Raw genomic sequence first — 23,003 nt, 5'->3', positions numbered from 1 at the left:
CCCAGGGGCTTCCACTTCTTTTGAGGCATCCCCAAGAGGGTTGTATTTTCCTTATCCCCCCCAAAAAGGTGTCCTTCATGGTACAATATTTTCAGTATGTTTCATCCTAATCAAAATGATAATGTGTTATGTACAAATCTTCTCCCCCTTCAGATGAGGTCCCTTCACTGCTTTTGGAGGAAACTTCAAGACAAAACTATATGATCTCATGACACTTGTTTGTAAAAATATTGCTTTTTGTTTCTTTACAGATTGAATGGGGAACACAATCTAAAGAGGGAACAATTTTAAGAAAACACTTTGTACAGTTTGTTGTCATATAAGTATTCTGGCAAGGACATTCAGACATTTGGCCCTGTCTTATCAATGTCATTTCAATATCAAGGAAAATAGCTTAAATATATATTTGATCAGATAAGGGATAGTAATTACCAGCACCTCACAATCAATGGAATCATCCAGGACTATTGAATTATTTCTGTGATTATTATTGATTACACTGGGGTGGGAAAGATGGCTGGGTCAGGTGAGACACACTGACGCATATTAAGTCATTGAGGGTGCAGTTGAGCATTTCTATGAACCTGTCAACTTTTAAGGGCAGTTTGAGAACTGTGGAAAGTGTGGGCTTAAGTAATGATTAGGTTTGATAGGCTACCTGAAAAGACTTGGCATGGCCTATCAGTCACCTAAGGGAAGCAAGTATCCTAGCAGTTAAGCATGCTGGGCCAGAAAGGTCACTGGTTTTAATACCTGAGCTGACAAGGTGAAAAATCTGTTGATATGCCCTTGAGCAAGGCACTTAACCCTAATTTACTCGAGTGGTGACGTACTATTGTAAAACAATATATTTCACTGCATCTATCCGGTGTGTGTGACAATAAAATATATATTTTTGACAACACATCTTTTATTTTATTAAATGTTTTACTAATGTGGCCCTACTGTTATTTTTTATATATAAACAAGGTTACACTTTCTTTAAAAGTGTTTCCTGTTTCTTTTCAGAGTGTCACGATCGTCTTGAGGATAATGAGTGGACCAAGGCGCAGCGTGTGAAAAATACATCTCTTTTATTTGAGACGAGTGAAACACGAAACGAACACTTATAACAAAACGAAACAAAACAACAAACGGCCGTGAAGCTACAAACGTAAGTGCAATACAAAAGCTACAAACGTTCTACATAGACAATTACCCACAAAACCCAATGCCTATGGCTGCCTTAAATATGGCTCTCAATCAGAGACAATGAACCACAGCTGCCTCTAATTGAGAACCAATCTAGGCAGCCATAGACATACAAACACCTAGACAAGACACCGACCCATTTAACATACAAACCCCTAGACCAGGGGTGTCAAACTCATTCCACGGAGGGCCTAGTGTCTGCAGGTTTTTGGTTTTTCCTTTCAATAAAGCCCTAGACAACCAGGTGTGGGGAGTTCCTAACTAATTAGTGATGTTAATTCATCAATCAAGTACAAGGGAGGAGCGAAAACCCGCAGACACTCGGCCCCCCATGGAATGAGTTTGACACCTGTGCCCTAGACAATCCAAAAACACATACATTCCCCATGTCACACCCTGACCTAACTAAAATAATAAAGAAAACAAAGAATACTAAGACCAGGGCGTGACACAGTGTGTCTCTGTTTGAGTGAAGAAGTCCATGGTAATTGCTACACATTTTAGTTGGAGATGTCATAACACCTCTCGCTTCTAGTTGGCATTTCAGGACCATGGACAAGTAGCTAATACTTGTCCACTCCAATAAAATGGCCACGAGAGATTAACTCCAGATACATTTCCAAATTCAGAATACATTATCTGCTGGTGGTGAAAAACGAACGGCGCCCTAAAACTCTAAACAAAAGGAACGCAAAAAAAGGCTACAAAAAAAGAGAGTGCTTTCCTCCTCCCAAATTGCCGGTTGCATAGGTAAAAATTTTAGGAAAGGGATTACAATGCTTTCTACCCTCCGATTGGCTTGCCTGAGTATGACACTTCTATGATGTTGTCAGGTTGCGCGCAGACCTACACAGCTATATCCATACATTTGAACTTAGCTACGTTTGGCTCCCATTCACGCGCCTCTTCACATTCTTGAGTTTGCATTGCATGCAGCTTTCTTGTCTTGAGAAACACACAAGTGATTCAACTCGCATTGGAGCACCAGTTGCCACCGGGTTTAGTCGTGTTTTTTTTAACAGAGGCATTTGTATGAACTTTTATCTTTAAACTCTGTTAATTAGCCTACCCAATTTGGATAGGCTACGTTTTCTCTCCTGTGCCACATCTCCACACTAAAGGAGCATGAGCAGTTGGTGAGCTGAATACCAACAACTAAATCTATAGATCTTTATAACTTTGGTTGATGTTGATGCGCATTTCACCGTGCGCTATTGAGATGGCAAAACCTTTGGATCACATAAAGAGGCCCATGAACGCTTTCATGGTGTGGTCTCGCGGTCAGAGACGAAAGATGTCACTGGAGAATCCCAAAATGCACAACTCTGAAATCAGCAAAAGACTTGGCGCGGAATGGAAGTTGCTTTCCGAATCAGAGAAGCGACCATACATTGATGAAGCCAAGAGATTGCGCGCGCAACACATGAAAGATCACCCCAACTACAAGTACAGACCTCGGCGCAAACCCAAGAGCTTGCTAAAGAAGGACCGGTTCCTTTTCCCCTTTCCCTTCCTCGGGGACGCAGAACATTTGAAAGGATTTTCCACCGAGTCCATTTTGGCATCCGCTGAGAAAGCTAGAGCCCTTTTGCCGCCGACGTCGTCACCATATTCGCTCCTTGACCCAGGTCAATTCAGCACCGGTGCTGTCCAGAGGATCTCAGAAATTCCCCACGCTCTGGGTGCCAACGGCTTGTCCTATGCGCCCTCTTTTGGATACCAGACTGGCGCGTTTGGAAGTTTGGGATGCCCCAGCCAGCACACTCATACTCACCCGTCCTCCACGAACCCGGGGTACGCCTTGCCCTGTAACTGTGGCACTTGGTCGGCGACGGGTTTACAGCCTCAGGTTGCATACATCCTTTTTCCAGGTATGGCCGGCATAGACCCGTACTCCTGTTCACCACATTCAAGTGTGTGACCACATAAAGAAAAAACGCATGTGAATAAAATACATGAATGTTCACATCATAACTGTCAAAATAGTTTTGCTGTTGTCTCACATCAAGGTGAGCAATGGGCTATATCTACCACGCACGCGCAACGAGGACCGATTCTGATCATGGTAAAACTGAATATATCTATTTATTTACTGTAGATAGGTCTAAATGAATTTACATTCTTGATTGGTTTTCCTTATTTATATGGATTTTTCGTTCTGTATTTATGTTGTGTTTACTTCGTTAACTTTAGGATAATATGACAATATTTTTGGGGAATATGATTTAGGTTATTTTGGCATTTAAAAAAAGGCTGTTACCAAACTTTAAATCTCAATTGTCAATATGCCTTCAAAAATCTGGATTTGTCTATTGTCAATTAAAATAGTTGTTTTTAACAGATCAGACCATATTGCTTGGCAGCTGTTCCTAGCCAGCTACCAATAAGTCAGTTTATCAGAAGATACATAGTAAACATACCAAGTCAGATAGACCCCAATGAGGTACATTATTGTCTTATGAAATTACCACATAAATAAGACTGCATCAAAGTATAATTTTGCAAACGTCATCTCACATGTTCAACCAGTGGCCAGATGAGGGCAGGATAGACCTGTGAATCAGTGATGATTTCTAACAGAAACAGACTCTTAGTGATGTAAAATGGATGCTTTATTTTAAACTCTAATACAAAAGAATAAATCAGTCAATCGATGCCTCTATGATTACTCATTAAATTGAGCCGTTTATTACAATATAATCAATGAATACCATGATGACCACTGCTACTGTGTTTTGTTAAGGTGATGGTTGACATGTTCATCTGCATTCAGATTCATCTAGTTGAAGTTGATTTATATTCAGTTTCACATTTTGCCTCCTTAATGGTTAAGAAGGATTGGGGTTGAGTTAACTGATCTTAGAACAGCGTTTGAGGTCAACTTCTCTTCTAGCTTTTAGTTTGTTGATGATTTCCATTGGACCGCATTTACATTCAAATTCTGAAGCAAAGGAAGTTATTTGTTAAACCACTTATCAAATTTTAATTCCCTGCCCACCAACAACGATTAGCAAAAACTCTCAAGATTGTGTTACCATGGTATTTTTATCAATAATGTTATTGGTCCATAATGGTCTACCAGTATTGGTTGATGAAATCCAGACTGTTTGGTTTCACTGTATAAAAACATACCCTGTACAACTTTGCGTGTGTATACGTCTGTGTGTGTGTGTGTGTATGTGTGTGTGCTCTCAGTGCTTGAGAAAGGCTTGCGATAAGAGAAGAATGGAAAGCCTCTCCTGCCCCGCTGGATTGTTGACAAAATGATCATGTGATTAAAATGAGTTTCTGCTTGTTCTGAGTGTGAAAAGGAATGAGTCTTACTAAGCATCACATTAAAAGTATTGATGTGGTTACATCAACAAATCATCAACACTAACATCTGGATGCCTATACACTCTGGGACTTACCGGATGTCATTACAGGTTGTTGCTCACTCTGAATCATTCGAGTCTCACCTAAATTCACGTCTATAAATCATCTCCATCACCTGTATCTGTGAAGTGCGTGCCTCTTAATATGCTGTTCTGTCTATCTATCCACCTACCTGACTCTGTCTGTCTGTCTGCCTGTCTGCCTGCCTGTCTGTCCGTGTTCTCTTAATCTATCTCTGTCTCACTAGCTTTCTTTGTGCACGTTGGTATGTATTAGTGAGTGTGTCCCTGTCAGGGTATATAGACATTACACATGCTCGCCATGCCGTGCTATTATGGGGTTGTCTTAGCTAAAGTGATTCAGACCTCTTTATTTACTCATGCCCAACAACGGTTGGCTCAGATGAAAGGTACCTGGTGCACCTATCTCCACTGTGCCCACATCTCTGATGAGAAACCAAGCAGGAGCGTGCACGTGAGCGTGAACGTGCACACGGTCAACCGCCCACGCCACATCACACGGCGGGGCGAAACCTCAGCAACCCCACCCTCCTCCACATTAGTTCCACCACCGCCCTTTCGCCTTCCCCATCTCTCACCCTTCTACATCCCTTTCCTACACACACACATTTCACTCACACTTCACACTCAGGAAAGTATGGCCACTGCACTCCAGACGGGTGGATTCGTCCTGGGCCTGCTCGGCGCGGCTGCCATCATCGCCGCCACGGGGATGAACAACTGGAGCGTCAAGGACCGTCAGGGGGACGTGGTGACCTCGGTGTACACCTATAAGGGCCTGTGGCAGAACTGTGAGGTGGGCACCTCAGGCTTCACTGAGTGCCGGCCCCTCTACGGCCTCCTGGGCTTCTCAGGTAAATAATGTGGAATTTATGAAACTCTTCCAAGTGCTTTACATTGAAGGTTTCGGAGATATTGGTTCAGGGTTCAAATTACAGATTGACTTGTATGGGGAGTTGGAGAAGAATTGGTGTGGCCATTAGTTCCTCAAAAGGTTGATCAACAATGTGTTTTCACCGAAAGTAATTACCTGTATCACCAAATTGCGTCAAGGTTCTTAAATGCACCACTAAACTAGAGCAAGAGTTGTAGTTCTATTTCCACTCTGTAGTAGCCTAGTGGTCTTTTGTGTCCAAACTCACACTGACACCTGGGTTGGACTTGAAACAGGGCATCACTTGAACATTTCTGACCTTGATATTGTCAAAATAATCAAGTAGATTCCTCTCATTTTAATTCTCAAGGAATGGAACATGGAACAGTTGGCCTGTATAACAACAATGGATCATGGTTTAAGAAAAAATACATAGTTATTTACTTGCAGAATAGGTTCAATCATTAGCGACATTTGAAGAAGAAAAAAGGGAAGCTAAAAGGTTTTTTACTTATTTGACAGGGCATTTTGGAGGCTTTCTGCTTTTAAGTTTCAGTCCTCTCCTCTCCCCAAATGAACTCCCGCCCGTTTCCCTGGCCTGCTCCTATCAGTATTGACTTTAGCCCCAGTGCATTATGGTTCCATAGCCAGGCTCATGTTAGGTCAACACCATTATCACAGGCAAAAAAATTTGACAAAGAATCAGATTCAAAATTCAAATACATTGAAGCTTGTTATTCACATTGGAACCTCTATCCCAGGAAATTTGACTTGTAAACTCATGGGTACTAAAACAATGTGTGGCTTGTACGTCAGGAATATACATAATGATTTGTGTTGTATTCCAGGTACCTTTCAGACAGTGAGAGCACTGATGATTGTGGGCATTGTTCTGGGTGTAATAGGGGCCATGATAGCCCTGTTCTCCCTCAAGTGCCTTAAAATGGGCAGCATGGAAGATTCCTCCAAAGCCAAGATGACCCTTACAGCGGGGGTCATGTTCATCATTGCAGGTATAGGGACGAAAAGGTTTATATTTACACATTTTAAAATGTAGCCTTTATTTAACTAGGCAAGTCAGTTAAGAACAAATTCTTATTTACAATGACAGCCTACTTGCATGTTGCTTGGAGAACAGCAATTCAATCCCTTATTTCTACATGTCTCTCTCTGAACGTATGTCTTTGGTGATAATGTGTAACCACCCAAGTCCTCAATCAATGAATTTTTCAAATAAATGTACAATTCCAGTTTCAGTGGCTTGCTTTTGTTAAACACTCTTATTGCCAGTGAGCAATGAATTTCCTTCCTCTCTGTCAGGCATTTGTGCTATTGCTGGAGCTTCTATCTATGCTCACCAAATCGTGGCTAGTTTCATGATGACCACCTACAACCCCAATTATGGAGGAGGGATGGGACAGGGCATGGAGATGGGAGGAGGAAATATGATGCCGAGGTAAGAGTGAACTTCATGTATCTGTATTTCCATATTTGGTCATGGTATCGCTATAGACAGGTGAGTCAGTTACTGACTGTGCTTTTTCTCTGTGACAGGTACACGTTTGGCCCCGCCCTCTTTGTTGCCTGGATAGGCGCAGCTTTGCTCTTATTGGGCGGGATTCTGAAGTGTGTTGCCTTCAGGGGACTACAACCGGACAAGTCAACGTAGGTTATCAATTGTACATAATTTTCTAGCTATATTCAGTTAGGCCCAAAAATGAACACTGTGATGAAGGCAAAACATTTTTTTTTTTACCTATGTAAATTAATTTAAATATGCATTTTTTCCCCCAGCTACACAGGAGTTGCTTACAAAGCCCCCCAAGCCCAGAACAGGCCCGTCTATGATGACCACCATGCAGAGGATGGGAAGAGAGACAACCAAAAATATGTATAATTTGTGTTATATTCTGCATCAATACATTTGATTCTGCATTAAGAAGCATGTATTTAAATGTTGCTTTGGAATATAGTGCTCAATTTTCATATACGCTTCCTAGATTCGTTTGAAGAGTTTCAATAAATTTTACTGCATGTTATTTAAAAATGTGTATTCTGTTGTGGTTGATAGTGGGCTCCATTTTATACTGCCAGTAACTGTTTAGTTTCATGTGGTCTTGGGTAATGTGTTATTGCTCTTTTGTCAATAAACCATTAATGTAAAGCTTTCATTTGTACAATGAAATGCACCAAATACATTTTCAAAATGTTCTCCATTTCTCAAAAGCATATTTTACACAATTCAAATGTCCTACCATAACATTGAGTCAAGAGTACACAATACACAGAGCCTATATTTGAAAACTCTCTTGTACATACCTGGAAACTGACATTTTATTCCACTAGGTGGCAAGAACGCTACACCCTTTGGCAAATCAAAGCTCCCCTCCATGTTGGACCTACACTGAGTGCACAAAACATTTAACACCTGCTCCTGCCATGACATAAGACTGACCAGGTGAATCCCTTATTGATGTCACTTGTTAAATCCACTTCAATCAGTGTAGATGAAGGGGAGACGGGTTAAAGAAGGATTCTCAATTCTTTGAGCGTGTCAATAACTGCAACGCTGCTAGGTTTTTCACACTCAAGTGTTTCCCGTGTGTATCAAGAATGGTCCACCACCCAAATGACATCCGGCCAACTTGACACAACTGAGGGAAGCATTGGAGTCAACATGGGCCAGCATCCCCGTGGAACGCTTTCGACACCTTGTAGAGTCAACGCCCCAACAAAATTAGGCTGTTCTGAGGGCAAAAAAGTGTGCAACTTCAATATTAGGAAGGTGTTCTTAAGGTTTTATACACTCAGTTGTATACCTGTCCCTTTTTTATTTTAGTGAAAGTGGTACTCAGAAGTATGCACCACAGCACAATTGATTAAATGAAGTGTACGCACAAAGAGAAGACAGATACCATTAGAAATAAATACCATGAAAGACATTTTATTAATTGCAGCGTTTTTCCTCCTCCCCATACTCATTCACACACTGGGGAATCCAGTCCCTCTCCACAGCAAGACGCCCAGAGAGACACACAAGGACATCAGGTCTCACATCCCAAAATGTGGTTTACTGTGAGGCCTTCATTAATGTGTGCCTCCCCAGAACATTCTCATGAGGTGAGACACTTAGATCCCCCACCCTAAGATCCTCCTGCTGACACCATTTGCAATATTAAAAAAACTACACAGGGCCAACTGACAGACGGAAGGAGGGAAAAAAACATTCAAAAATAAAAAGTAACAAGCACTGAAAATCTTCTTTACACTCTCTTTGGATAATTCATTCCGATAATTTTAAAGTTAACAGCAGGTATTTTGCATGTAAGTTTAAGTATTTTGATATCTTCACAAATCTACAAAACAGCCATTTTACATCCTGGCACAAAATGTAATTAGGAAAATCTACAGATTGATTTTCAGAAAAAAAAAAATATATATATTCTAAGAGTGCAGTACTTCAACATACAATTAGACAATCAAATCCAAATGGCGTACAGATTTGTAGCAGGGAAAAATGTTATGATGCACTATGAATCAGTATTATAAACTTCCAACTTCTCGCTCAGGAATTCCTCCACGCTATCCGTGTTCCACTTGAGGATGCTGAGTTCTTCAGCGATGTTCCCGTTATCGTCCAGCAGCTTTAGTATAGGGTCTGCACCTCTCACATACTGAAACCAAAAACACAGACAAGAGGACTATCAGGACTACGGGCAAGCCAGTAAACCCTTTCAATTCAACATAGCCATTGAAATGCCTATAAGATTATAAAAACTCTATATACTGTGTGATATTGAAACTTTATGGTGGTGCGTGGGCTTCATGATTTTCCATACAGACAGAAGATTATGTTCCAAGACAATATGGTTATTTTAATTCCAAAGTTGTATAAAAGCTGAGAGAAACAACTTCTTTACAGCATTTGACACTTAACTAATTCATTGTACGCAACAGGCAAGATTATCTACAATTCATTTGTACCTTAATTTGAAGACCCTTGAACATCTTCGGTTTGTCAGACCTGACAAAAGCTGTGGACAGAAAACAAGGTTAACTCATTATCACAGGTCTAACGAATCCGTCAATTGATGGACAGTTTTTATTTTTGCACAAAGGTTGTAAACAGAAACAGTTGGAAAACATTCTTCGGTAATCAAGTTAACGGGACCACAGTTGTGAAAGCAACCGTACAGCTGTCCTAAACACAAACAGTGCCACAGAGCTCCAAGGCCCTTACCCCAGGGTTTCCCAACTGGATTTATATGCCACCCCCAAGTTTTCTGAGCAAAATTATATATATTTTTAGAATTTATTGTTGGATATAAAAAATAAAAATAAAATTATACCAGGAAAATCAGCTCCATGTGATTTCAATTGGGAAAATCTGTTCAAGTATTCCCATGCATAATAATAGAGATACGTGATCATATACACATGTTAGCAATATTTGAAATTATTGTTTTAGTCAAATGTTATCTGTTTGGGCTACTTGTGGTATATTTGCACGCTACAAATTATTGTAATTATGTTCCGCCCCCCCCCCCCCCCCACCATCCATCCTGAAAAAAAAAAAAATTGGTCCGTGGCTGAATCTCGTTGATGATCCCTGTTCAACCCCAACAAGCCGGCAACAATAACAGCCCCCTCAGAACAAACTGACACCAATTAGCTTTGCAAGATGGGTGATCACAAAACATTACCACACAACTCACCTTGGACTTGAGGGAACCTCCCCAACTTTCATCCACACACTTCCAGGATGGCCCCAGGGTAGAGCTGTGGAGGGGAAAGTACTGGATTAAGTCCTGTAGTGTGTACAAGCAGACGGTCATGGTGCGGCGTAGGATGACCACGTTGTTCTACTGGAGGTCACCTGTCTGACTAACACACAGCTCCTAACATCCGCTCATTACTAAAACTAGCAAAACAAATACAGGTCTCAAGGGCCACAAGGTATGCTGGTTCTCCTTACATTTTTACCAGACTTGATTATGGCGTGGTAGCCAGCAATCGCTGGCCAGTCAATGACCTTAATTGATGAATTAATTGCCAGGTAAAAAGGAAAACCAGCAGGACTACGGCCATCGAGAGTTGTACACCACTGCTCTACACCAATGCAGAGGTTTATCTTGACAATCCTTTGGCCAACAAAAATACGCAGTCTTAGAAAAATCCAACTTCCTTCCTGACTATACATTTTTACACACTGATGCCCACACACAGAGAAGCTCCTGGCGGTGAATTGGCGGTGATGTGATTCTGGACAGTCTGGTTCATGAATGTGGTAGACAGGCTGTTCCTCAGGGTCATTAAACTGTGAACCTCTGCATATGCTCTGATGGAAGGCAGCTTTGTGGCTCACAGGTAATCAAAGCTCCACACCTATATGCGATAACTTACAGGAAATTGGAGTGTCACAGCAGTATTTCCCAGGCACGCTGTTACTGGGAACACAAATACAATTACAAAAGCGAGCTTCCTTTACCCTAAGCCAGCACAGCAAATGTAATTATCTTTTTTCACATACTGCATGGGAGGAAGTAACAGTTTTGTTGATTATGGGGGAACATCGACAAAGGGGTGGCGATGATTCCTACCATGATGGCCTTTAAAAAAAGTGTTAATCAATCCCTCACACTTACAGCAAACTTTAGTTTTGCACACAATAATTTGGCTATTTTTATTAGTTTCATCCTCTGAACTAACCAAGATGTCGTTCCCAGTTTCAGTGCTTTTCTAAAATGCTTGGAGTAAAAACTCATTAGAATGGGCCAAAACCCTAAAGGCCATCGCTGGCTTGCTTTACTGAGCGACAGTAATATTAGCCTGCAGAGAGGCAGCAGAGCCAGAGGTGCAGCTGAAGGAGCATTTCTGGACACACACAGAGATATATGGTTGACAAAATGTCCTCCATGCTCATCGAGACTCACATTAAATTATAAAAAGTCATTTTTACAAATGTTTCATTATGCAGCAGAATGTCAAGCGTGAATAGAACATTCTACAGTCACACAAATGACTGCGCTTATTGAAGTGATGGCATTATTGTGAACGCCCTCTCACACGTCTCCTGAGGGTTAAGAAGAGGGGCAGTAGCCGCCGCCTTACAGTACATGTGGTCCTTTGTGGCACAGTTGGTAAGAGTGGGGCACTCTTGAGAAATCCCAAAGGCAATTCCACGGTAACGGAATTGCGCCGAGACTCAGATATTTGACTTAACATATATGCCAAACAAAAACAATTGGATTTCAAAGTTTAATAAAACATAGAACTCTATGCACAAGGACTACATAACAATGTACACTGAACATTTTACAAAAACACATTTACTGGAAGAAGTGTGCAGTTTGGTAACAGAATTTTGATATAACATGACACATCAACCAAATCTATTTTGGTTATTGAACTACAGAAAGTGAAGTGGATTTACACCCGGTAACAGAATTTCACTGTGTGTGTCTGATCTGTACTACACAGAAAGGCATGGATATGATATCCACGACTGGCGACTTGCCGGCGCTGAGGTCCAGCGTGACGACTCAATCACGATTTATGACATTGTTTGGATGGCTGACCATCTACGAGCTATCAAGGTCAAACACACCTTAACTGTGGCTTTCTCCGGGGAGGGGCGTTCCCACAGAACCCTGGGAGCACGGACACCGTTGGAGGTGTGAAGACAGATGAAAACGTGAAATCGACTAAATTAATGTTACTGTGTGAATTAAATTGCCATGTTTCGATTGTTTCAAGAGTTCATAAAGAGCAATGCATTTTGATACGTTCTATTGTACTGTAAGTACGGTTGAGCGGTATCCAGATTTTTATAACATCATACTGTTCTTCCGCTATTACCGGCAGAGTGCCAAAAAAACACAAAAAAGCCCGTTCAGCGTCTATCACCAGAATGCTAACAAAATTAGCACAAGTAACAGCAAATTTCCACGAGGCTGCTAGCGAAATATGCTAATGAGCAGCAAACGAAAATAAACAAATTGCAAAGAAAGGCAATTAAGTTAATTATTAAGTTATAGCCTACATATATAGGTAGGAGCTACGGAACGTCACTTTTGGTCCGTTTGGACATTTACAAGCGAATGTGAACGAGAGACATTGTGCAAATGAACAAAGTTGACTCATGCTTGTCTGAAGGAAGAACAGTACTGGTTCTCCAGCAGCATGTCTACATGCTGTGTCTGTGTGGAATCCGGAGTCGCTAGGGCAACTGGTGTGCCTGCTCTGCTTGGAGAAGAGGGGGGAGGAGCAGACAGGCCAAGACCGGAGAGGAGAAAGAAACAAGGAAATCAAGATCGCAGTGGCAGCTGTAAACCTCTCTCTCCAAAGGCCTTTGACTTCTCAAACAGGCAGAAAGCTAACACAATATGATGCCCCCTCACCTTATTAATTGAGTCACTTACTTAGATAGCAAGTTAAATTAGGGGTCTGTTAACACATAATTCGTCTGGTAACACATAATTCAGAGTTTTTCACACAGGAAAAATATATATAAAAATGCATAAATATCTTGCTGCGTTTTGTAAACGGATCTAAAATGCTTCTTATTGTAATTTCTGCTCGGCATCAGAAACATTTTATGCTTCAGTTGCACTTCTAAACTCGAATGAGAACTCGGGAACGGGCATTCATTCAGCAAACAGCGCTCTGACTGATATGTAGCTATTTTTCTCAGGTAAAATGCAAGATTAACTTCAAGCTAAACATTAGGAAATATATCTGGCTACATTCTTTCTATGATGGGCCTAAACATTAGAAATATGATGACCATGCATTGTTTTTTTATTTTTTATTTTATTTATTTAAATTTTACCCCCTTTTCTCCCCAATTTTCGTGGTATCCAATTGCTAGTGATTACTATCTTGTCTCATCGCTACAACTCCCGTACGGGCTCGGGAGAGACGAAGGTCGAAAGCCATGCGTCCTCCGAAACACAACCCAACCAAGCCGCACTGCTTCTTAACACAGCGCGCCTCCAACCCGGAAGCCAGGCACACCAATGTGTCGGAGGAAACACCGTGCACCTGGCTCCCTTGGTTAGCACGCACTGCGCCCGGCCCGCCACAGGAGTCGCTGGTGCGCGATGAGACAAGGATATCCCTACCGGCCAAAGCCTCCCTAATCCGGACGACGCTAGGCCAATTGTGGGTCGCCCCACAGACCTCCCGGTCGCGGCGGGCTGCGACAGAGCCTGGGCGCGAACCCAGAGTCTCTGGTGGCGCAGCTAGCGCTGCGATGCAGTGCCCTAGACCACTGCGCCACCCGGGAGGCCCTCCATGCAATGTTTTTGCTGCCAGCCAAATAGCGTTGCACTTTTGTCATCTGATGAAAATTGACCTATTTTATGTTGAATGTGTTGCACTAATGTACATGAGCTTCATAATGTGACGGGTGAAATGAACGCAAGCAGTTCTCTCTCAACGCATTGCACAAGTTGACTGCAGTTATTTACCCAAAAAATTGCCACATAAAAAAAACAATATTTTAGTAATTTAGCAGACGCTCTTATCCAGAGCGACTTACAGGAGCAATTAGGGTTAAGTGCATTGCTCAACGGCACAACGTATTTTTCACCTAGTTGGCTCAGGGAGTTGAACCAGCGACCTTTTGGTTATTGGCCCAACTCTCTTAAACGCAAGGCTACCTGCCTACACCGTACAAATATGTATTGAAAAACCCGTGGCTTTTTCCAAATAACCCAGTATACTGCCCAAGCCTAACTAAGTGCTATGGATTTTTTGTTACAGGAAAACTTATTTTGTTCATTGGATGGCGTCTAGTTCAAAGAGGGAGAGACACAGGAGTTTAAAATTGAGTTGATTAGAATCTGAGTGTTTTCCTGTCTACTGTTTTAACGAGCAAAGTGTAAAACCACGTTAAGTCTTAGCCTATTGGTGATCGTCATTTACTCTTGTTAGTCTAATGTATATCATGTATATCATGCATCACTGGAATGGTTTGAGTGTTAATTCTTTGACTAATCTATTAGTTTAATTCATGAAATGCATTCCTCGTTTTACAGAGTAATTCTTTGACTATAGACTTATATTTGAGTAGACCTATTGGTAGTTGTTAACACTATACACATTCTTGGGTACCACCTTGATATCGCTGATCTGATTGGCTCAAATTAATTCTAGAACATTGGTTGCCAGGATTAGCCATTTGTATGTAGTCTCTCAATAATTGCATAACGGTGCAAGTTAGACATGTTGATTATAGTCATACTGAGAGGTGATGCAAGGCGCGCTGCCTTCACTAGACTCCTCCAGAGACGTACAGGGCCTGTTGCATTTATTCACATAATATTGAAGTCATATAGATAAATGTAATTTCTATGTTTGTGTAATTTCCATCCACTAATGGATATTGCATACATATGCAATATCCTGCCTTGCATATTTGGGTATTATTCTACACACTGGTTATTATTTTAATGAGCTCTGCCCCCAAACGAGACCTAATTTGGTTGGTCCAGACCGGACCAAATCTGAACCAATCATAGAAGTGTCTTTCACAAGTTTGGATATCAAAGCACAGCACAGTACAGTAGGTGTCATTTGTCACGATCCTATGAACTTCTCACGTTGGTGGTCATGGGTCCTTCTACATGGAAATGACCACATACAGTGAGTGCTTACATTTATAGTGTAAGTGACTTTGGTAAAAGCGTATGCTAAGTGGCATATTACGATCTACTACAGGACGGAGGTAATAATCAAGATGTGAAATGAGCTGCTGCTCACACCTCTCTGTAGGCTTACTCTCCTAGGTAGTGTTGCTAGGATACCACAGCACTCGGGTGGCATGGGGGGCTGCTTAGTTTAATCAAGCAGAAATGACAGTTCTGTACTCTACCACTTGAGCCAACTTTGAATCTATTTGAGTAGTTGAACACATGTTAAGTAGGGCTGGGATGATACAAGTATCGCAATATGTTTTGATGGATTAAAAAAAAATCTATATCTTTTTTTACACAAAGCAGACTTTAAAAACCTGCTGTATGTAAAATATTGTGTGCTATACAGTAGCTTGGAAAATAAATAAATGTGACTCTGGATGACAACATAATGTTTGTTTCCAATATTAGGGCTGTTTTCCTAAAGAAGTTAAAGCCGCTTGGTGTTTTGTTTCCTTGCCACGATACTAATGAGTATCGCGATACTGGTATCGTCAGGGCTCCAATGTTAAGGATAGTGTGGCATGGGTACAATGGGGTGGTTATTTTATTTGACCTGTATTTAACTACGCAATTCAGTGAAGAGCAAATTCTTATTTTACAATGGCAGCCTACCCCAGCCAAACCCTTCCATAACATGGACAACGCTGGGCAAATTGTGCGCCGCCCTATGAGATTCCCGATCACGGCCGCTGGTGATACAGCCCGGGATCAAACCAGGGTCTGTAGTGACACCTCTAGCACTGAGATGCAGTGCCTTAGACTGCTAAATACACCTAATAACATCTAACACACTAATATCTAACAATACTAATAACATCTAACACACTAATAACAACACAGTAATATCTTAATAACGAATAACACCCACCTAACACAGCCATGAGAAGGGCTGCAATATGGACAAAAATCCAAATCTATGAGACTCAAATTTTTGCTCTGGTGTAGAGCCCGAACTTACCAGAAGATACCTACCTTACCGTTACGCTTGTTTACAATGAGATGCACTTGGCTGGAACGTAATCATGGTTACATTAAGACACTGTGGAGCCGGAGTGAGATATGGATCAGAAAACGTACCTCAATGCAGGGATGGGATATGCCACTGTGTTCTAAATTTGACCTTTGTCCACATTGCTCCATCGAGAAGATTGGAATACTGCTACTTTTTCCTGAGAACTGCCTTTTTCGTCCACATGCTAGCTTGCAGTAGCCACAGCAGCCATTATAGAATCGCACATTACGTTGAACAACAAAGGTACTGATTGACTGACACTGCCATTCCAAAATGCCAGTGGTGGCTACTGCTAGCTGCATCGAGGTACGTTTCCCGACCCATATCTCACGCTGGACCCATGATTGCGTTCCGTGTAACGGTAGGGTCAGTATCTTCTTGCAAAGCCTGAACATGAGAATAGTTCATGTTTGTTTGGCCACAGAGGATCAATGCACATGGTACCATGGAAACATATTCTGACATAGCTGATCCCATGACTTGTATGTGTGATGGAGTCGATCCTTGCTCATACAGCTCACTACATCCTCTCCTCGCCTCTCATCTGCACTGCTCTGTGAAGAACTGACCGGGTGAAAGTCAGCCTATTGATGAGCTTCCTGCACATTATTTTCACCAGGCAAGTCTTTCTAATCAGTGCAGATGGATGGACTGAGACAACGAGGATAATTGATAGTAGAGGTCGACCGATTAAACTAGGGCCGATTTCAAGTTTTCATAACAAATCGGTAATCGTTATTTCTGGATGCCGATTATGGCCGATTACATTGCACTCCACGAGGAAACTGCGTTGCAGGCTGACCACCTGTTACGCGAGTGCAGCAAGGAGCCAAGGTAAGTTGCTTGCTAGCATTAAACTTATCTTATAAAAAAAACGATCAATCTTAACATAACCACTACTTAAACTAGTAATATCATCAACCATGTGTAGTTAACTAGCTTGTCCTGCGTTGCAAATAGTCAAGCGCATTCGTGGGAAAAAAACACTGTTAATGCGCCAAACATCAATGCCTTTCTTAAAATTAATACACAAGTATATTTTTTTAAAACCTGCATATTTAGTTAAAAGAAATTCATGTTAGCAGGCAATATTAACAAGGGAAATTGTTCACTTCTCTTGCGTTCTGTGCAAGCAGAGTCAGGGTATACGCAGTAGTTTGGGCCGCCTGGCTCGTTGCGAACTGTGTGAAGACCATTTCTTCCTAACAAAGACCGTAATTAATTTCCCAGAATTTTACATAATTATGACATAACATTGAAGGTTGTGCAATGTAACAGCAATTTTTAGACTTATGGATGCCACCCGTTTGATAAAATAGGGAACGATTCCGTATTTTACTGAAAGAATAAACGTTTTGTTTTCGAAATGATAGTTGCCGGATTTGACCATATTAATGACCTACGGCTCGTATTTCTGTGTGTTTATATTATAATTAAGACTATGAATTGATATTTGATAGAGCAGTCTGGCTCGTAAGCATTCATTCAAACCACACTTTCCTCCGTTTGCCAGCAGCTCTTCGCAATGCTTGAAGCACAGCGCTGTTTATGACTTCAAGCCTATCAACTCCCGAGATCAGGCTGGCAAAACTATAGTGCCTATAAGAACAACCAATAGTCAAAGGTATATGAAATACAAATGGTATAGAGAGAAATAGTCCTATAATTCCTATAATAACTACAACCTAAAACTTCTTACCTGGGAATATTGAAGACTCATGTTAAAAGGAACCACCAGCTTTCATATGTTCTCATGTTCTGAGCAAGGAACTTAAACGTTAGCTTTTTTACATGGCACATATTGCACTTTTACTTTCTTCTCCAACACTGTGTTTCTGCATTAATTAAACCAAATTGAACATGTTTCATTATTTATTTGAGACTAAATTGATTTTTATGTATTATATTAAGTTAAAATAAGTGTTCATTCAGTATTGTTGTAATTGTCATTATCACAAATATATATATATATTTTTTTTAATTGGTCATCCAATAAATCGGTATCGGCGTTAAAATCATAATCGGTCGACCTCTAATTGATACACCCGTTATAGATACTCTAAATGCGGTCAAACGTCTTACCTTCCTGGACTCCATCTGGGCCTCCTGCTGGCAGCACTGTCTACAGACAGGCTGGATCTGGCCCAGGCTGAACTCTCCCAGCAGGTCACAGGAGCTGCACAGGAGGTTGCTGGAGAAGCCCAGCTCCCTGCATGCCTCTGAGGACAGGTCGGCTCCATAGGCCGAAAACTGAGCAGGAAAGAATGCAGAGACATTAAATTGGTTGTCACTTAAAGTTTTCAGGGGCCACCGAGTGGTGCAGCAGTCTAAGGCTCTGCATCGCAGTACTAGAGGCGTTACTATAGACCCGGGTTCGATCCCGGGCTGTATCACAACCGGTCGTGATTGGGAGTCCCATAGGGTGGCGCACAATTGGCCAAGCTTCGTACGGGTAAGGGAAGGGTTTGGCCGGGGGGGCTTAACTTGACTCATCGTGCTCTAGCGACTCCTTGTGGCGGGCCGGGCGCCTGAAGGCTGACCTTAGTCGTCAGTTGAACGGTGTTTCCTCCGACACATTGGTGCGGCTGCCTTCCGGGTTAAGCGGGCGGGTGTTAAGAAGCGCGGTTTGGCAGGTCATGTTTCGGAGAACGCACGACTCGAGCTTCGCATTAATAGGGGGCAGCATTTTCACTTTGGATGAATAGCGTGCCCAGAGTGAACTGCCTCCTACTCTGTCCCGGATGCTAATATATGCATATTATTATTAGTATTGGATAGAAAACACTCTGAAGTTTCTAAAACTGTTTGAATGATGTCTGTGAGTATAACAGAACTCATATGGCAGGCAAAAACCTGAGAAAATATCCAAACAGGAAGTGAGAATTCTGATGCTGGTCGATTTTCAACTCATCGCCTATTGAAATCCCAGTGGGATATGGATCTGTTTGCACTTCCTATGCCTTCCACTAGATGTCAACAGTCTGTAGAACGTTGAATGAAGCTTCTACTGTGATGTTGAGCCGGATGGGAGCTGTTTGAGTCAGTGGTCTGACAGAGTGCCAGGTCCTGGTCACGCGCATTCCACATGATATCGACATGCGTTCCATTACTTCTATAGACACAAAGGAATTCTCCGGTTGGAACGTTATTGAATATTTATGATAACAACATCCTAAAGATTGATTCTATACTTAGTTTGACAAGTTTATTAGACCTGTAATATAACTTTTAGAAGTTTTCATCCGAAGTTCGCCTGGACCTGCACGAGCGTTTTGGATATGCGTACTAAACGTGCTAACAAAAGTAGCTACTTGGACATAAATAATGGACATTATCGAACAAAACAACAATTTATTGTGGAACTAGGATTCCTGGGAGTGCATTCTGATGAAGATCAAAGGTAAGGGAATATTTATCATGTAATTTCGTATTTCTGTCGACTCCAACATGGCGGAGAAATGTTGTTTCTATCTGAGCGCCGTCTCAGATTATTGCATGGTTTGCTTTTTCCGTAAAGTTTTTTTGAAATCTGACATAGCGGTTGCATTAAGAACAAGTGTATCTTTAATTCTATGTAAAACATGTATCTTTCATCAAAGTTTATGATGAGTATTTCTGTTATTTGATGTGGCTCTCTGCAATTTCTCTGGATATTTTGGAGGCATATCTGAACATGGCGCCAATGTAAACAGATTTTTGGATATAAATATGCACATTATCGAACAAAACATACATGTATTGTGTAACATGATGTCCTATGAGTGTCATCTGATGAAGATCATCAAAGGTTAGTGATTAATTTTATCTATATTTCTGCTTTTTGTGACTCCTATCTTTGGCCGTGAAAATGGCTGTGTGTTTTTTGGACTTGGCGGTGATCTAACATAATCATATGTTGTGTTTTCGCTGTAAAGCATTTTTTTAAAAAATTTTATTATTATTATTATTTTTTTTTTAAATCGGACACGATGGGTAGATTAACAAGATGTTTATCTTTCATTTGCTGTATTGGACTTGTTAATGTGTGAAAGTTACACATTTCTAAAAAATATTTTTGAATTTCCCGCTCTGCCTTTTCAGAGGAACGTGTCCTAGACAGGTTAATGTGGGGTAGTGGTAACCTTGTATCTTTATTGACCTTTTATTTTATTGCTTGCACTGTCTATGCAAACTAACAGGGCCCTAAACACTCACTCCATAATCTGCTTAGTCACACATAATATGCACACACACATTTTATTTATATATATATATATATATATATATATACACACACACGCTGCTTCTACTCTTATATCCTGTTGCCTAGTCACCATACCCCTATACATATCCCTGCACATTGTAAAAATTGTACTGGAACTGAGCCTGTACAGTTGAAGTTAGAAGTTTACATACACCTTATCTAAATACATTTAAACTAAATGATTCACAATTCCTGACAATTAATCCCAGTAAAAATCCCCTGTTTTAGGTCAGTTAGGATCACCACTTTATTTTAAGAATGTGAAATGTCAGAATAATAGAGAGAATGATTTATTTCAGCTTTTATTTCTTTCCTCACATTCCCAGTGGGTCAGAAGTTTACATACACTCAATTAGTATTTGGTAGCATTGCCTTTAAATTGTTTAACTTGGGTCAAACGTTTCAGGTAGCCTCCCACAAGCTCCCACAATAAGTTGGGTGAATTTTGGCCTATTCCGCCCGACAAAGCTGGTGTAACTGAGTCAGGTTTGTAGGCCTCCTTGCTCACACACGCTTTTTCAGTTCTGCCCACAAATTTCCTATAGGATTGAGGTCAGGGCTTGTGATGGCCACTCCAATACCTTGACTTTGTTGTTCTTAAGCCATTTTGCCACAACTTTGGAAGTATGCTTGCGGTCATTGTCCATTTGGAAGACCCATTTGCGACCAAGCTTTAACTTCCTGACTGATGTCTCGAGATGTTGCTTCAATATATCCACATAACTTTCCTCCCTCATGATATCATCTATTTTGTGAAGAGCACCAGTCCCTTCTGCAGCAAAGCACCCCCACAACATTATGCTGCCACCCCTGTGCTTCACGGTTGGGATGGTGTTCTTCCGCTTGCAAGCATCACCCTTTTCCCTCCAAACATAACAATGGTCATTATGGCCAAACAGTTCTATTTTTGTTTCATCAGACCAGAGGACATTTCTTCAAAAAGTACAATCTTTGTCCCCATGTGCAGTTGCAAACCGTAGTCTGGCTTTTTTATGGCGGTTTTGGAGCAGTGGCTTCTTCCTTGCTGAGAGGCCTTTCAGGTTATGTCGATATAGGACTCGTTTTTCTGTGGATATAGATACTTTTGTACCCGTTTCCTCCAGCATCTTCACAAGGTCCTTTGCTGTTGTTCTGGGATTGATTTGCACATTTCGCACCAAAGTACGTTCATCTCTAGGAGACAGAACAAGTCTCCTTCCTGAGCGGTATGACGGCTGCGTGGTCCCATGGTGTTTATACTTGCGTACTATTGTTTGTACAGATAAACGTGGTACCTTCAGGGGTTTGGAAATTGCTCCCAAGGATGAACCAGACTTTTGGAGGTCTTGGCTGATTTATTTTGATTTTCCCATGATGTCAAGGAAAGATGCACTGAGTTTGAAGGTAGGCCTTGAAATACATCCACTGGTACACCTCCAATTGACTCAAATGATGTCACTTAGCATATCAGAAGCTTCTAAAGCCATGACATCATTTTCTGGAATTATCCAAGCTGTTCAAAGGCACAGTCACCTTAGTGTATGTACACTTCTGACCCACTGGAATTGTGATACAGTGAAATAATCTGTCTGTAAACAATTGTTGGAAAATGACTTGTCATGCATAAAGTAGATGTCCTAACCGACATGCCAAAACTATAGTTGGTAAACAAGAAATGTGTGGAGTGGTTGAAAAACGAGTTTTAATAACTCCAACCTAAGTGTACGTAAACTTCCGACTTCAACTGTATATAGTATGTTTACTTCGTGTTCTTCACATTTTAATTTATCGTGTTTGTTTTCTCGTATTACATTGTTATTGATTATTGCATTGTTGGTTTTTAAATTAGCAAGAACGTGATTTCACTGTAACGTTAGCTGTGCATTGACTAGAAAAAAGTTGTAAGTTGAAACAATTAAATAAGTTGTAAACACAAGATGTGTTGATATATCATTGAGTGGTGGACATGTAACCATTTTTAATACTTCATTTATCGTCATACACTCATGTTCAAATACTAGAACAATCGGGCTAGGTAAAATGTTCTCCCCATGACTTGAACGTTATGAAGAATTGCAGCCGCTGTCTCGCCGTGATTGGCTCTTTACTTTGTCACTTGTCACTTCAGTGAACGCGAGCAGTTTCCGTTTGTTTGAAGTACAGTATGAGTGGTAAAGTTTAAGATTTACTACAAGGTAATTAAATATCAGTTTTACCAAAGGTGGCTAGCTGGTTAACTAACGTTAAACTTTGTTAACCGGTGCAATTGTTTTAAGCCACGTCATTCGGTTTAATACCGGTTGCGAATGTCGCAACAAAGAAGTGGTTATAAATCGAGTGTAGCAAAAGAAAACCTGCCAGCCGATACAAGCTGAGCAATAGGCAACAAAGCAGCAAATGCATACGTGTGGCTTAGCTTATTTTTGTTAATAAACCTACCGTTTGTATGAGAGAAAGAAGCCACAGAATATACACCTCCCCCGACATTTTGGCGATTGCTTTGTTACGGAAGGAAACTGAGGACCCCTTAAAAAGTAGGAAGTAGTAGCTACTGGCAAGTGCCTAATGTTCTGTAAATTGGAATATACACGTTGTTTAGTAATTATCT

At 41.1% G+C, this 23,003-nt stretch overlaps 2 protein-coding genes and 1 pseudogene across 2 annotated transcripts; 2 read left to right on the top strand and 1 right to left on the bottom strand.

The window, feature by feature from the left end:
- Nucleotides 1-2,410: 2,410 nt before the first annotated feature.
- LOC120020689 (transcription factor Sox-14-like) lies at nt 2,411-3,112 on the top strand. The gene has a single exon (XM_038964396.1). It carries the CDS (start codon nt 2,411-2,413, stop codon nt 3,110-3,112), a length of 702 nt encoding a protein of 233 aa, XP_038820324.1.
- A 2,111-nt stretch (nt 3,113-5,223) lies between these two features.
- On the top strand, nt 5,224-7,533 carry cldn18 (claudin 18). The gene is made up of 5 exons (XM_038964498.1): nt 5,224-5,440; nt 6,309-6,473; nt 6,781-6,916; nt 7,015-7,125; nt 7,255-7,533. Exons 1-5 carry the CDS (start codon nt 5,224-5,226, stop codon nt 7,355-7,357), a joined length of 732 nt encoding a protein of 243 aa, XP_038820426.1. The 3' UTR covers nt 7,358-7,533.
- Nucleotides 7,534-8,377: 844 nt separating this feature from the next.
- LOC120020535 lies at nt 8,378-22,958 on the bottom strand (annotated as a pseudogene).
- Between the last annotated feature and the right edge of the window lie 45 nt (nt 22,959-23,003).

This window comes from Salvelinus namaycush, chromosome 25 (assembly GCF_016432855.1).
Source record: "Salvelinus namaycush isolate Seneca chromosome 25, SaNama_1.0, whole genome shotgun sequence".
In the NCBI taxonomy this organism is placed as follows: domain Eukaryota; kingdom Metazoa; phylum Chordata; class Actinopteri; order Salmoniformes; family Salmonidae; genus Salvelinus; species Salvelinus namaycush.
Note: the sequence above shows the minus strand (reverse complement) of the source record. Positions and strands in the feature narration are given on the sequence as shown.